The sequence below is a fragment of the Etheostoma spectabile genome, chromosome 22 (genome assembly GCF_008692095.1).
Source record: "Etheostoma spectabile isolate EspeVRDwgs_2016 chromosome 22, UIUC_Espe_1.0, whole genome shotgun sequence".
In the NCBI taxonomy this organism is placed as follows: Eukaryota; Metazoa; Chordata; class Actinopteri; order Perciformes; family Percidae; genus Etheostoma; species Etheostoma spectabile.
This window is the reverse complement of record NC_045754.1, coordinates 6,922,978-6,938,703: the sequence shown is the minus strand read 5'-3', so window position 1 is coordinate 6,938,703 and position 15,726 is coordinate 6,922,978. Positions and strand designations below refer to the sequence as shown.

The following is a 15,726-nucleotide window of genomic DNA, read 5'->3' as shown; positions in this document are numbered from 1 at the left end:
GTGTGTGTGTGCAGTGCACTGTGCTTTCAGGGGAAAACAGCTGTTTGAAGTTGTAACATAGCAGTACAATTCATCGGTACAAAGAAATAAATGCTCTTTAAATCCATTCTCTCGTGCTCTGTTTTTATCTCCTTGCAGGACATGGTGGTACAGAAAAACACAGTAAGTTTTTGTGTATGTGTTTTATGTTTCAGAGTGATTTACTGTTTCGTGCTATTTGTGGAGTAAAATTTGTGACAAGTGCCTGTTGTCCTCTCACGTACAAATGCATGCAGGATTTCATATCTACAGTCTCTCTCTCTCTCTCTCTCTATCTCACATACGCACACACACACATTTATCTTAGTAACAGATTTTAAGTATTGGGTGTGTGTGTGTGTGTGTGTGTGTGTGTGTGTGTGTGTGTGTGTGGAGAAGGCCACTCGTCCTCCAACATTAGGTTTTCCCTGGGTTCAGTTGCCACCAGAGTACAGAGGCTCTGGATTGCGCAATAAAGTAGGTACAATGCTGCACCATGGGCATGCTGGGAGATTTTCTCACAGGCTAATAATAACAACAAGCATGGAGGAGAGCCATTGGAAACACTGACCTCCCTGATACCTTGTGAATAACAAATGAACTGCCCTAAACACCAGTTTATAATTCACAAAACCAAGGAAGGATCTAATGAATTTGTATTTGGGACAATAATTATTGTTGAACTTTAGCTATCCCGTGTAATAAGTCACTGTGGAAATAGAATTTAGAACAGCCACTGTCTCATCTTGGTTGAGATGATACAATTGATGGTGCTGTTCTGCAGAGGAGGATGTCAAGTTCACATATCATACATTTAAAATGGACTGCTCATCCTCTATTCCAAATTGATGTTGAATTTTGCTTCAGGTAGCAAAAAAACTCTAAAAACCCACTGTACACCCCACGCTTATCACCAAAGGACAACGTTGTATTACTTATGATACAATAGCCATTTTATTATCATTCATATTGTTGGCAGATTATATTTTGATTATATTTTAATGCTTTTAAAAATGGTTTCTGTCGCCCCCCCCCCATGAGAACATCACTGTCTTTGCATCCATATAGCAAGCCTTCAGTGATCGTGCACTACCCCCACCCCTCCTCCACACAGTTGCTTGTTATTTAGTTTTTATTTAGGATTCTATTTTGTACTTATACTTCTCAATCTGTAGGCTTATCTCTGTCTTGTGCTGCTGCAATGCCTGAATTTACCCTCTGGGGATCAATAAAGGATTTTCTTATCTCATGATGCTTCAGTGGTGTACTGATCCTGTGCTCGTACTGATCCTCCTCACTAATCAATCTATTATCCCCAACGTCTCCATCCCTTCCTGGACTCCTTTTACACCTGGGAGCAGCATCCGTCATGTGTGTGTTTATCTGAGATAGCTGTATTTACCTCTGGTACTCACACTCAAATCTGTGTCCTCTTTTTTTCCTTTGAGAAAAAAATGTTTCCCTTTTCTCCTTCCAGGCGTCCAGTGGTAACTACTACTTCATCCCCTACATAGTGACTCCTAACCATGAGTACATGTGCTGTGAGAGTGACGCCCAGCGCAGGGCCAGTGAGTACATGCAGCCCAGCTGGGACAACTTGCTGGGGCCGCTCTGCGTTCCACTGACTGACCGCTTCACCAGCCTGCTGAAGGACATTCATGTCACATCCAGGTGAGACACGTTTAAAACATGATCATACACAAGTTATCTTATCTTATTAAATTCACGTGTAGGTGGGTATATGGTATAACCTCAGCATGCAGGACCTTGTTTCTCTCTTGACTAAATGGACCCACAAATGTATGATTCAAAGAGCACATTGTTTTTTACTTTTTCCCCCAAAACATGAAAATCAGATAAAACATCAATAATACAAAATTATTTAAAAAATGCTTTGGAACAGGGGTTGTATTTAAAGCCACCTACTATACTAGCAGTGTGTACTGATTTTGCCAAAACATGCAGTATGCAAACCACAGCAAAATCTGCAGTATGCCAAAAAACACCCAGACTAATTAACCAATTTTCTCTCATGTCATAGTCTCTCCTTTTACTGTCTTTGTTTTGCAGTGCTTCTTTTAAGGACACCCTGCTAAATGACATTAGGAAGGCCAGAGAGAAGTACCAGGGAGAGGAGCTGGCTAAGGAGCTTTCCCGCATCAAACTCCGAATCGACAACACGGAAGTCCTCACTCAAGACATCGTCATGAACCTGCTGTTTTCTTACAGAGACATACAGGTACAATCAAAGTAGTTGAAGAAACAGTGCTTAACACATACACGCATCATATTAAACTGAAAGACAAGAAATAATTTTACCCTTATCTGACCGCTAGGACTACGATGCCATGGTGAAGCTGGTAGAGACTCTGGAGATGCTGCCAACTTGTGATCTGGCCACGCAGCCCATGATCCAGTTCCACTACGCCTTCGCCCTCAACAGGTAGGCCTACACAGAAGCAAAAATCCATGCATCGTTTGCAAAAGGAAGCTTTTACCGCCAAGCAGTTTGTAATGTAAAAGTCATAACTTATTTTTTTTATTTCTATTTTTTATCAATAACATTTTTGTGTTTACTTCAGACGCAACTTTTGCAAGAGCTTTGGATAGGTGGAGAATCCTGATTCCATGATTTCACAGAAAACAGGAAATGACCACAACCCTTTAAACGCAGAATTACAAGGGGCTACCACATCAAGTTAAAATTACATACCTGCACCATGCAAACAATTTAGGTTTAGGCAACAAAAATTCACGTAATTTTGGTGCTTTCAATTGATCTTTAAATCACATAATTGATGATTGTCTTAATGTATTAAATTGTGGATTTTATTTTACGTTAATTTATACATCTGTTTGTGTGCAGGAGAAACAGTCCTGGTGACAGGGAGCAGGCTCTCAGAGTGATGCTGCAAGTGTTGCAGTCGTGTGAACATCCAGCACCGGACATGTTCTGCCTCTGTGGACGGATATACAAGGACATCTTCCTGGACTCAGACTGCAAAGATACCAAAAATAGGGTCAACGCTATACAGTGGTATGAACACACCCACACTCGTTTATGCAGTCTAATGCTGAGAATCCTTAATCTACAATCTACAACCCTAATTATTGATTATTATTTATGCAGGTACAGCAAGGGGTTTGAGCTGCAGCCAACTCTGTACTCTGGTATCAACCTGGCTGTCCTGCTCATAGTTTCTGGACAACAGTTTGAGAGCTCCATTGAACTGAGAAAAATAGGTGAGAGGAACCTGAACTTAACACCCCCACCCTTTGATTGATTTATCAAGCCAACAACGCCGGAATCAAGCTGGAAGCACCCAAAAAGAACATTTTAAAATGTGTCAGTTGCATTCAATGAGCCATTGTTTACTGCATCCACTGTGTCGGTGTCAAGCTAAATAGTTAACTGATACAGTAACTACAAACTTAGCTGCTAGCTAGCATCCCAAATATATGTGAACAAAACAAGCTAGCTAGGCTACAAAGCCTGCTGCATTTACAGTAAGTATGCTAATGTACATGCTAAAATGCAGAATGCAGAGATTGCTAGAAAACAATTGTGTTTGTAATTTTGCTGTCATTTAAGCTCAATTGTATGTGGTAAAAGAAAATAATATATATTCACACTTATAACCTCATGTCTTTAGGTGTGAGGTTGAACAGTCTGCTGGGGCGCAAAGGTTCCCTGGAGAAAATGAACAACTACTGGGACGTAGGCCAGTTCTTCACCGTTAGCATGCTAGCTAACGACATCCCTAAAGCAACTCAGGCTGCTGAGAAGCTCTTCAAACTCAAGCCCCCTCTCTGGTAAAGACATTCATAAAAAAAGATTTTTCTATGTTTTCAGTACTGTTATGGTGCATTATCACTACACATTTATCAGTAAAGTAAAAGTATTCATCAAGAACGATTTGCGGTCTGAAAAAAGTAATATTTGAGGAAATAGAGTGTATTAACAGGGTAATTGAGATGCTCCTGGAAAAGTTGCTGGTCCCTTTATTGTTTTGTTTTTTTTACCATTAAACATGCATATGATTTTCCAGTGATTTTTTCATGTGCATTTTCTTCCAGGTATTTGCGGTCGGTAGTGCAAAACCTGCAGCTGATCCAGAGGTTTAAGAAGCAGACGGTGGAACATTCTCCCCAGCGGGAGAGGCTCAACTTCTGGATGGACATCATCGTCGAGGCCACGCAGGGCACCACCAATCGACTGCGGTTTCCAGTACAAACACACATATACAAACACTCAAACATATTTCATCTGATATAAGGAGACTGATGCTAACATGTCCGTCAATTCTTCTTTTTCTTTTTGTGCAGGTGTTGATTTTAGAGCCAACTAAGGTTTACCAGCCGTCTTATGTGTCCATAAACAATGAAGCGGAAGAGAAGAACGTCTCTATTTGGCATGTTTCCCCTCCCGAAATGGTAAGAACATCACCGGCACCGTTTACCGCAGCATTTTATTGCATTGCACCATTGACAATGAACTGCCGCTACCACCTGAGAGGAAGCGCAGAAGGAACAAAAAAGTTTTTTTGCCTGGCTGAGGTGGAAAAGTTGGCGGAGTAATAAAAGCTAAATGTGATAACCTGCAATGGAAATAGATTTAAAGAATCATTCATGACGTAAATGAAGCTCATACCTTAAACATCCACTGAAGTGACAAAAAATAGTGGCATACTATCTCTCTTGATAAACCAACATCCGAATATTTGTTAATATCAAGAAGGAAAATCACAAATGTGCTATCTCCTTCTGGTCCTTATACATTTGTAAAATGTTATTTTTTTAATTTTTGAAAATAAAAAACTTCATGCACTTTAATTTCAGAAAGGGATCCATGAGTGGAACTTCACTGCGATGTCCATCAAAGGCATTAGGTATGAATAAGTTAAGCTGGATGTGAAATCCAGTGTGAAATGTGAAATGCAAAAAGTTCCCATAACTGAGCCGTATGTTGGACACGATGCAGCTTAAACACACCAATGTCACTGTTTATTTGGCTTTATTACTATGAGAAGTACAAAGTTAATTTCTGCTCACAAACTAAACTGAACAATGTATGTTAACGCATAAAAACATGTTACTTAGATGAGCTGCAGTTTGCTACAATTGAAAACAAATTATGGCATGACCAAAGTTTTGTTTGTACCTTAAAACTAATGCACTGTCTAAAATAAATTTTTGTAATCCTGACAAAAGATGTAATATTACAGAGAAAGACAAAAAACAAATAATCTGAACTTTCATCTACTCTAACTCGTCTGTCTGCAGCATCAGTAAGTTTGATGAGCGGTGCTGCTTCCTCTACGTCCATGATAACTCTGACGACTTCCAGATCTACTTCTCCACTGAGGAACAGTGCGGTCGGTGAGGACACACACCTCTAGATGTGTCTGTGTAGGTGTGTGTGTTTGTCCGCGTTTGTGTTCGTACAGTACGTATGTGCGATGGTACTGCAACAATGACCTGATGGCCAAGAGTGGGAAATAATAATGTTATAATGTCGTGTTAAGGTTCTGTTCCATGGTGAAAGAGATGATATCTGATGGTACGGGGAACGCTGTGGAGCTGGAGGGGGAAGGAGATGGAGATACACTGGAGGTCATCAATATCTAGACCTTATTTTACAGTAAATATCTTTATTTATAACTCCAGTTTATGATTACTAAATGTGTGTTTCTGTGTGTGTTACAGTATGAGTATGACACCAATGAGACAGGTGACAGGGTGGTGTTGGGGCGGGGCACCTATGGAGTGGTGTACGCTGGGAGAGACGTCAGCAACCAGGTCCGAATTGCCATCAAAGAGATCCCTGAGAGAGACAGCAGGTAGGTGTGGTTGTGTAGAATTACGATGACCTGTAGTGACCCTGGATCAAAACCTGCCACATTCAATATTCAAAAAGTTGGAGCAAAATCTTTTGTCCAGTTGGTTTTATTGTCACAGAATTGGTTTGTAAATGTCTTAATTCAAGTCTTATTTTGACAACACCAGGTTACTTTTTCTAGTTATGCATTATAAGCTAATTTTATCTGGATAAATAAGGTTGGGAAAAAGTATTTGTTTTGGTTCTTTTTCTCTTGGTGTGAATTAGGTACTCCCAGCCCCTTCATGAAGAGATTGCCCTTCATAAGTACCTGAAGCACAGGAACATTGTTCAGTACTTGGGCTCGGTTTCCGAGAACGGATACATCAAGATCTTTATGGAGCAAGTGCCTGGAGGTGCGTTTGTACAAGAGAGAGATGGTAAAACAATTGCACATTGTTACGTGTACTTGTTTGGAAAACCATCAATCCTTAGAAACTCATTATCAACAGAAAATGCATTGATAGAACACCAGAACAAAAATACTGTCTACTTTGTGCTTTACTGATAATTGTATCCTGTGCAGGTAGGCAGATTGATTCTTGATTCATGATGGACAAATTGTCTACTTCAGAGATCGATGCTTGTGACCTCTCGGTTACTGAGCGGTCTCTCTAACTGCTTGGTCATCTTCCCATTTCATGATAGGTTTTGGACACTCCTTCTGTTCCTTTCTCCAGGAAGCCTGTCTGTGCTGCTGCGGTCTAAATGGGGTCCGCTGAAGGAGGCAACTATAATCTTCTACACCAGACAGATCCTTGAGGGGCTCCGATACCTGCATGAGAACCAGATCGTCCACCGAGATATCAAGGTACAAGGCAGCACGTCAAAGGATTTCTTCGTACAATACTGTGGTGTTGTGGTTGCGATCAAGTGTTACATTACTGACTACGTTTACATGTACACAATATTTTGTTTTTGCCTTTATTACGTTGAGAAAATATCCCTGTTAAGGTAACATGGCTATTTAAACGTGAACATTTCACTATTATTCACGTTTACATCCAGCTGGGCGAAATAGGATATTTTTTCCTCAGTGGCAGAATTGTTGGACTGGGCGAACACAGCCCTCCTCTTTTATTCCTTCAACCACCTTCTTGAAAAGGTCTGCGTTACGGTATTTGTGCAAATCCAAAAATCTGTCGATATCCAAGTCTTTCATTATGTTTAAAAAAGTAAGCGTGTTTCTCCATCCAACCAGAATTGTGTGCTTTTCTTTTGGGCATGCATATCTGCCCTAGCCTTGCAAACTGTTGGCTAATAGGCATGTGTACAACAACCATAGCAACACACATAGCTGACCGTAAGCTGTGAACAGGCAAGAGGTGGTAAAACTGTCTTTGTAAAAACCCTAGTATTTCCTAATATTATATTACTTTTTGTATTTAACCCTCTAAGGCTTTTTTTGCATCTCTCCATCACATCTTTAATTGATTATGTGTATTTTAATCTGTATTAATTGTATGTGAAAACCATTAAAATACTGAACAAAACTGTCGCAAACTGGGGTAAAAACTCCAATTACGATGCATTTTCCAAATGTGCAATATACATGTCTAAAGACTGCTTCTAAGACTCAAATAATACCAGTATATCACACATGTCAGAAAATGCTACATTCAGAAGAAAACCTAATTTGGATATCCACAAGGAATACACTGTCTACATGACCTTTTAACATTTAGAATATTATTATATTTGGAATACTAATGAAATATTAGTGTACATTAAACATACTCACAGTGGTGTGGTTGTGATTTAATAGGAAACTGCTGTTGTTTCTCCATCAGGGTGATAATGTGTTGGTGAACACCTACAGCGGTGTCTTGAAGATCTCAGACTTTGGTACCTCGAAGAGGTTGGCAGGAGTCAACCCCTGCACCGAGACATTCACTGGTAATATCTTGTACACAAAAACATATATACTTTTAACTGGCATGTGCGCAATTCTTTAACATGAATATAGTTTCAATCAACTAAATCATCAAAAAATAACACCGTGTACCACCAGTTAAAGCTTTGTCCAGTATACAATAATGAAATACTCCATTATTGTCTTAGAGAGAAAGAAACAAGACATCACAAGAGAGTAATTCAGTCTGGACTGCATAAATGAAGTCACTTTTTTTGTATTTGTTTTTTTGGGCCTTTTAAGCCTTTATTTTATATGGGACAACTGACAACATGAAAGGGGAGAGGGGGGAATGACATGCAGCAAAGGGTCACAGGGGGAGTCGAACCTGCGGCCACTGCATCGATGAGAAAATAATATTGATCATGTTTCCTTGGCCAGTTACTATGCCACTATGTGACAAACCCTATGGAGTGTACCATGTGACATGTGTTCGACAGAGTGACAGTGTAAATGAAGAAATAGATAGAGAAAACAGAACAAATCATGAGTGCATGATACTTTCCCAAAAGAAACCTGCTGCAATTAATACGCCAGAGCTAGCCAAATAAGCCTCACCAACGAAGAGATTAACCGAAATCACAAATGCTATAGCGTATTATTTGGCCAAAGATGTGATGCTCATCCACACAGTGGATAAAAAGGCTTCAAGAAGCCTCTGAATGAACCAGACAAACGGTACCAAATCCCATCTGCCCCCCGCCATATTTCTCCCAGGTAGCTATACAGCAACTTTATAAAAGATGGTGCAGGCAGAGTTTGAATATTTTTCATTCATGACCTATAGGAGGCATATAGGAGTCTCACTGTGCTCTATATTGTTATGAATCTATGATATATGATATATTATTTACTATATTGCATTTTCCTGTAACTTTTGTAATTTTACATGTGTTTAAAAGTATCGGAATTAAATATTGTAATATTCATTATCAATATCGCAATATCACATTTTGTCGATATCGTGCAACCCTACCAGGCGCCCAGTGGAGTCATAGAAATGTTGCAGTCTATGAGTGTAAATATCAACTGACCCTCAAAATGTCAAGAGCCACTATCAGCCTCTATAGAAACACTCAGACACACGAGCACGGACGAGCGTGCATGTCAATGCGTACGAACATACACATTCATCGACCATCTGGCCTTCTCCAGCAGCCAGCGAGGCGTGTAATTAGATTAGGTAATCAAGCAGAGGCAGAAGGGTGTTTACCTTTCATTAGCAGGTGTGTGTGTGTGTGTGTGTGTGTGTGTGTGTGTGTGTGTGTGTGTGTGTGTGTGTGTGTGTCCTTATCTGTCTCTCCTCTGACTCCATGTTTTTTATAGCTCTCTCACAGCATTTAGAGCAGACTGGAAATGCCAAATCTGTAGACAAAATACATCCTCTACAAGGATAGAATGAAATACAATTAACAAATTCTTCTGAACTCAGATTTGGGGCTAAAATAACTTAAATTTCACGTCCAGTTTAAGATCCAGCTTGTGTCCAGAGACATGTTTTCAATATCTCAGCTTCAGTTTGTGAGTCACTAATGCTATATCACGAGATTGCCTATCCCCAACAGCTGGAACACACCACACGCACAAGTGTTGCGTAGCGTAGATACGTGCTTGATCGTGCGCCTGGCCATTCATACCGGTCATCTCTCTCTCTCTCTCTCTCTCTCTGTCTCTCTGTCTCTCTGTCTCTCTCTCTCTCTCTCTTTCTTTCTCTCTCTCTCTATTTATCTATAAAGAGACAGCATGAGTTGGAAAACTGTGGTAATTGAAGCCTATATGTGACTGTGTGTGCGTGTGCGCGTGTGTGTGCGGTGTGTGTGTGTGTGTGGTGTGTGTGTGTGTGTGTGTGTGTGTGCGTGCATGCATGCATATGTGTGCGTGTATGTGCGTGCGTGCGTGCGTGTGCGTGTGTGTGTGGAGAAGGCCACTCGTCCTCCAACATTAGGTTTTCCCTGGGTTCAGTTGCCACCAGAGTACAGAGGCTCTGGATTGCGCAATAAAGTAGGTACAATGCTGCACCATGGGCATGCTGGGAGATTTTCTCACAGGCTAATAATAACAACAAGCATGAAGGAGAACCTTAAAACACTGATCTTCCTGATAATGTGGGAATAACAAATTAAATGTCTCTCTCTCTGTCCATCCGTCTGTCTCTCTCTCTGTGTGCCTGATTGCGTGTCTCACTGTGAGAAGTCAAGACAATCAATATCACCAAGAACATGGCTGTTTTAAAAAAAAAAATATTCGGCTGCACTTTGGTCTTCTTCTATGTGATTACCTGCCTGGCTTGACACATATGTTATTGTGCATGAAATAAAGAAGATGTAGAAACTATCACTGCAGTGCGCAGGCCTACACGGACGCTACGCGGACGCTACGCGGACGCTACGCGCCTGGTATGACTGGTCAGATGGGACAACATGGGCAAAATAAAAATAGCTGCACCATGCAGCTATATGCAACGCTTACGCTTGTGGTGTGTTTCAGCTGTTATCTATGAAATAATAATTGTTCCAGGTCATCATCTGCATCTCTGTCTGCAGGTACTCTGCAGTACATGGCTCCAGAAATCATTGATAAGGGCCCTCGAGGGTACGGGGCCCCGGCTGACATCTGGTCCCTGGGATGCACCATTATAGAAATGGCCACTGGAAAACCTCCCTTTCATGAACTGGGAGAACCACAGGCAGCCATGTTTAAGGTAGGTACTGCCGTTTCTCAAAGTCAAGCATCCTTCCTTGGTAGGACTGGTCCTTCCAGGTCATGTTCTTCAGAGGCTAGGCTAGGCTCCTCCTTAGTATTCCGAGAGCATGAAAATGGAACAGGCTAGCGAGTGCACGTCATTGCGTGCTTGCGTCATTTAAAATGTTTCACCTTCACTTCCGCACTGCATCAGTCTGTTCTAATTTTAAATGGGACACTACTCATACATTTTAGCTTTCATTTAAGAGGTGGAGCTTTACCTCCCATCCTGCAGCTACAACTGATAAACACACCCTGGGACACATTCTCATGTCTCACTGTTTTGTTTGTTAATTGTCTAATAACAAATATTTGATTGCAAAAAAATGATAAACACACTAATGTTTTGCACATACAGTAACGGCATATAAAAAAAGATGAAAATGCCGCTGGACGTTCAACTTTACAAACAAAAATGACAAAAAAGACAGCAACCAAGGCTAAAAGCCTAATGTTAAATTATAGGTTCAGTTAGCCTAAAGTTAGCTCAGGATGCATCTACACAATTATTAATAGCAATTTGTACCAGCACTAGACTACTAAGACTAAAGATACTTTGATTTAAATGATTATTGCGCCGTCATAGAACATCCTACAACGTACTACAACGACTATTGACTCTGTGTACATGTATTTAACTCTACATGAGGGGTTTGTAAATGTTGAATAAATATATAGATATAGTAATTATAGAAGCTGTAAGTCTTTTGTTAGGAACACCTACTCTCTCGACGATTCCTAAAACAAATTTCCAGGTCATGATTCTTTTGTGTAACTGTGGTTTTATGTTACAGGTGGGCATGTTTAAGATTCACCCAGAGATCCCTGAGTCCTTGTCTTTGGAGGCCAAGTCGTTCATCTTGCGCTGCTTTGAGCCAGACCCTCACAAAAGAGCCATCACCTCGGACCTCCTCAAAGACACTTTTGTCAAACACAACGCCAAAGGCAAGAAGAGCAAGATCGCCTTCAAACCATCAGGTAAACACATGTACAAAAATGAAGCACAGGGAGCATTATATTCCAGTGTTGACAGGCACTGTGTATCCAGCACTAACAAGTACCTGAAGTCTCTCTGATAAACAATGTCTATGGGATGTTCTTAGTAATGGAAAAATAACTTATTTTTAAAGATTTTTTTTTAGGCATTTAGGCCTTTATTTCTACAGGACAGCATAGACTTGAAAGGGGAGAGAAAGGGGGATTAATATGCAGCAAAGGGCCACAGGTTTGAGTCAAACCCGTGGCCGCTGCGTTGAGGAGTAAACCACTGTATATGGGCACCCGCTCTACCAACTCAGCTACCCAGGCAACCGATATGGGTGAATAACTTAATTAATCCCCAGAAGAGAAACTAATTTTCTTCCCCCTTGTACAATGACAAATAACAAAAGAAACACAAGTTACACATCTCATAGCAGACAGCATGTTAAATACACTGCCACAAGAATAGAGAGATTAATTGAAAGGTGGGCTTAAGAAATCTCATTTATTTGCACAATTGTAAAACAAAATGCAAGAACATTGACCAAGTGAATATAATCTGGAGTGAGATTCTTGATAAAGTAATTTGACGGACCAATGAGACGACTAGTCCTCATAAAAACTGGGGGTGAAAGTGAGTTGGCCCAGTCAGAAACTAAAACTGCTATTGACAGCAGTAGAGAAGGTTACAGGTTTTAAAGTTTGACAGAAATAACATGATTGGATAATGGAGGTCATGGCAAAATCTGATTGGTTCAAAGAAAAAGTGTGATTGACTTGAATGTTACGTAGAAAAAAAACTCTCAAGACTTACATAGATTCCTTCCATTCTTTTCTAAACTGATGTTTTGTGCAGACTACATGCACAACATTTCGCTGCCGGTGCAGTTGCAGTTCGAGGCCACCGGGAGCAGCAGCAGTGAGCACGGCTCCGTGAGTCCAGACTGCGACTCCAAACACGATGTTTTCTTCCAGAAGAAGAAAAGCTCTGGCTCTGAGAACCTGCTCAAACCAACCAACTCCAACTATTTGAGGTGTGTAAGTGTGTTTGTGTGGGGTTAGCTAGGTCAAGTTTGTAAATTTGATAGGATTTTGAGATCCAAAATTCAGAGATGGTGCTCATATGTCTTAGAAATCTTGCATTTGCTTTGTCAGAATTTGCATCAATAATTATCACTGGATCCAGCAAAGATGTTTACTTTTGCAAATTCTGTCATGCTTATTCTGAATGCAAAAATATATTACATACTCTTACAATTTAAAAACCTACTGCAAATCTGCTGGGACAGTACAGGTCATGTGAGAAGATGTGAATGAGAGTGTGTGTGTGTCTGTGTGTGTGTCTGCGTGTGTGTGTGTGTGATTTGTGTTGGCAGGTGGCTTTATTGTGCCCAGTGTGCTCCGCTGCCTTTTACAATACAGATATAATGAGGTCTAATCAGTTTACAAGCTTCAGCTGGCGGCCGAGCACACACGCACAATCTCATGCACATCTGCCCGTGCACAGACATGTGTGTGTGCGTACATATGTGCACAACCTGCCGCGCTGACTCATGCTGTCTCTGCACTTTCCTGGGCACACATAGTAGCCAGGAGAGACTTGTATCTGTAAATAAAGTGGACGACGCGTTACGCTGTTGTAAATCAGTTGTGTGCTTTCATGTGTTATTTTATATTGCAGTGAGATCACTTTGTGTGTGTGTGTGTGTGTGTGTGTGTGTGTGTGTGTTGCAGTGTTCCAGATGAGGGTTCAGTGTCGGAAGACCGCAATGTCCCCCCCTCCCCTGAGGACAGGGACGGCGGTCTGTTCTTGCTGAAGAAGGACAGCGAGAGACGGGCCATTCTGTTCAAGGTCCTCAATGACGACCAGGCAAAAGTCATCTCCAACCTCAAGGAGAATTACATCCAGGTGAGTTTGTGACAAAGATTCACTGCATCTTTATCCACACCACGAGCCATATTCATAAAATAAATACATTAACAGACTAAATGAATTAGGGGTAAACTGATCTGTAAAAAATCATCTTCCGATTTCCAATGAAGGAATAAAAGCAACACCAAAGTTTTTCCACAATTGTCTTTTTCAACACACAAAAATGCATGCAATTGGAATTATTCGAGAGATGTTATAATCTGGAACACTGAAACAGTCAGACAAGGCCTTTTTTTGATCAATGGGTAAAGCTAATGATAGACATTAGCTATTTCCAAGGGAAGATATATGCAGCCTGGTTGTATTTTTACCATAACAGAATGACAATATTCCTACCTTTTATTAATACAAAATGTGCTACTTCATTTATTTTGACATTTTATTCATACTTTGTCTTGTTTTGTATTATGTTGTTTATCTATTGGCAAACTTAATAGCATTCTTGAACTACAAAATTTAAAAAAAAGAAGTAAATAACAACTAACTCAAATAGTTAGAGCCATTTAAAGTTGAAGTCTATGAAAAGTGATATATAGAAAAGGTGCTAATTATTAAAATTTTAGTGCACTTCTCCATATAGCTCCGTAATAGGAATGTTTAAGAAACTCTGACCTGCTAAGCATCAATTACAGTGTGGAAACCCAAATATTAGACAAATCTCCCCCCAAAGATGAGAATAAAGAAATCAGGTTTATGCGACATGTGGCCATGTTAAAGTATATGTGTAGTTTTTGTAAGGTCCCGTTAACTAAGGCTGAGTTCAGCTGAGTTGTCTAACCCATTAGTGCACTCCAACTGCACTATTGAGTGTAAACATAATCCAGTCACATAAAAATGATGCATGTGAGAAAAGGAGCCTGCATCCTCTCATACTACCGCTAGGTGGCACCAAACTCCGATGTTCCTACAAAGTCCTACAAAGAAGGGCTTTGATGACAAATTCACAATTTAAGATGCTTCAAATTTGTATTATTAGTTGTACCTAAGAGTTAATATTCATGCTTCATGTGCAGTGTCTTTTTGTAGTTAAACTTTGTAAACCCATTCAGTTCCATACATCTTTATCACATAACTCTCACAGGTTCAGTACGTTTAAATCCATGCTTGTCAAAATTCTATTGGATTTCTGTATGTAAATTTGTGTGTGTGTGTGTGTGTGTGTTTATGTGTATGTATAGGGCAGTGAAGAGCTCCAGCTGTCAGTCGAACACATTAAGCAGATCATCTGCATCCTTCGAGACTTCATCCATTCCCCAGAGCGGCGTATCATGGCGGCCACCATTTCCAAGCTCAAGCTGGACCTGGACTTTGACTCCACCTCCATTAACCAGATACAGCTTGTGCTATTTGGATTCCAGGACTCGGTTAGCGCACACATGCACACACAGTTGGAAATGCAAGCCCATATAGAATATGCAAGCTGTTATATAAGGGCATGACCTTTTTTAACTGGTGTTGTAAAAACAGCAATGGCACACTAGATGGCAGAATGTTAAAAGACTTCAGAAAATACGTAGTGCAAAGAATTTGTTGTTGTTGAACATAACTAATCAAGTAACATTTTCAGAGCTGGTTGCCATGGTCACAGATGAGAAAAATGCCCGGGAAAAGATCCTATACGACACATTATTATGAGCATATGCAATTAAAAATGTTTTTTTTTTATTGCAAGAAAGAATGCAACTTAAAAGAATGAGATGCCTACACTTCACATCTCATTCTTGTCAATTGTATTCAGCCCCTTTTTTGGCCTGCACCTCACCGGTGGGGATGTGCACACTACTACTACTCTAAGATGCAAAACATTAACCGAGCAACAAAGATAAAAGACAAACACTACAGGACAAGAGATGTTAGTTGTTGTGTGCATTTCTTGGTGTACACACAACTGTGTTCACCAAGAAATGAATTGCTAATAAGTGTCAGTATGATGTTTATCCAATATATATATATTATATAACTTATCAAACATTTAATTTTTTTTCAAAAAATGGACTTACTATGAAGTGAACCTAGCATCCAACATGATGCAGACAAAATTGTTGGAAAATTGTCCTACAATGTTAAATAATCTTTTGTCTAACAATAAATTCTGAACAAAAATGATACATTTATTTTAGTCACTATGTTTAAACTGTAAGTTACATATGAGTGCATAAATATCAAATTTCCTCTCATGAGTGTATATGTAATGTTCAGTAGTCAGAGAATCATCTTAGGTCTGAATATCTGTTGTGTGTGTGTGTGGGTGTGTGTGTGTGT

At 40.1% G+C, this 15,726-nt stretch overlaps 1 protein-coding gene across 3 annotated transcripts in view; it reads left to right on the top strand.

Annotated features, from left to right (window-relative positions):
• map3k15 (mitogen-activated protein kinase kinase kinase 15) overlaps positions 1-15,726 on the top strand; it is a 25,423-nt gene that overhangs the window by 3,883 nt on the left and 5,814 nt on the right. Inside the window, exons 3-24 of one of the 3 annotated variants that reach the window (XM_032503418.1) lie at positions 139-162; positions 418-495; positions 1,496-1,689; positions 2,089-2,257; positions 2,355-2,461; positions 2,885-3,055; positions 3,149-3,261; positions 3,672-3,831; positions 4,096-4,246; positions 4,345-4,452; positions 4,858-4,907; positions 5,302-5,397; positions 5,544-5,631; positions 5,725-5,858; positions 6,125-6,252; positions 6,577-6,707; positions 7,687-7,792; positions 10,352-10,509; positions 11,345-11,528; positions 12,388-12,565; positions 13,266-13,440; positions 14,643-14,828. In XM_032503418.1, coding sequence (XP_032359309.1) covers positions 139-162; positions 418-495; positions 1,496-1,689; positions 2,089-2,257; positions 2,355-2,461; positions 2,885-3,055; positions 3,149-3,261; positions 3,672-3,831; positions 4,096-4,246; positions 4,345-4,452; positions 4,858-4,907; positions 5,302-5,397; positions 5,544-5,631; positions 5,725-5,858; positions 6,125-6,252; positions 6,577-6,707; positions 7,687-7,792; positions 10,352-10,509; positions 11,345-11,528; positions 12,388-12,565; positions 13,266-13,440; positions 14,643-14,828 — 2,889 coding nt within the window. Of the gene's footprint in view, positions 1-138; positions 163-414; positions 496-1,495; positions 1,690-2,088; positions 2,258-2,354; positions 2,462-2,884; positions 3,056-3,148; positions 3,262-3,671; positions 3,832-4,095; positions 4,247-4,344; positions 4,453-4,857; positions 4,908-5,301; positions 5,398-5,543; positions 5,632-5,724; positions 5,859-6,124; positions 6,253-6,576; positions 6,708-7,686; positions 7,793-10,351; positions 10,510-11,344; positions 11,529-12,387; positions 12,566-13,265; positions 13,441-14,642; positions 14,829-15,726 lie in introns of all 3 variants that reach the window. The other 2 variants (XM_032503417.1, XM_032503419.1) reach the window with 2 other exon arrangements.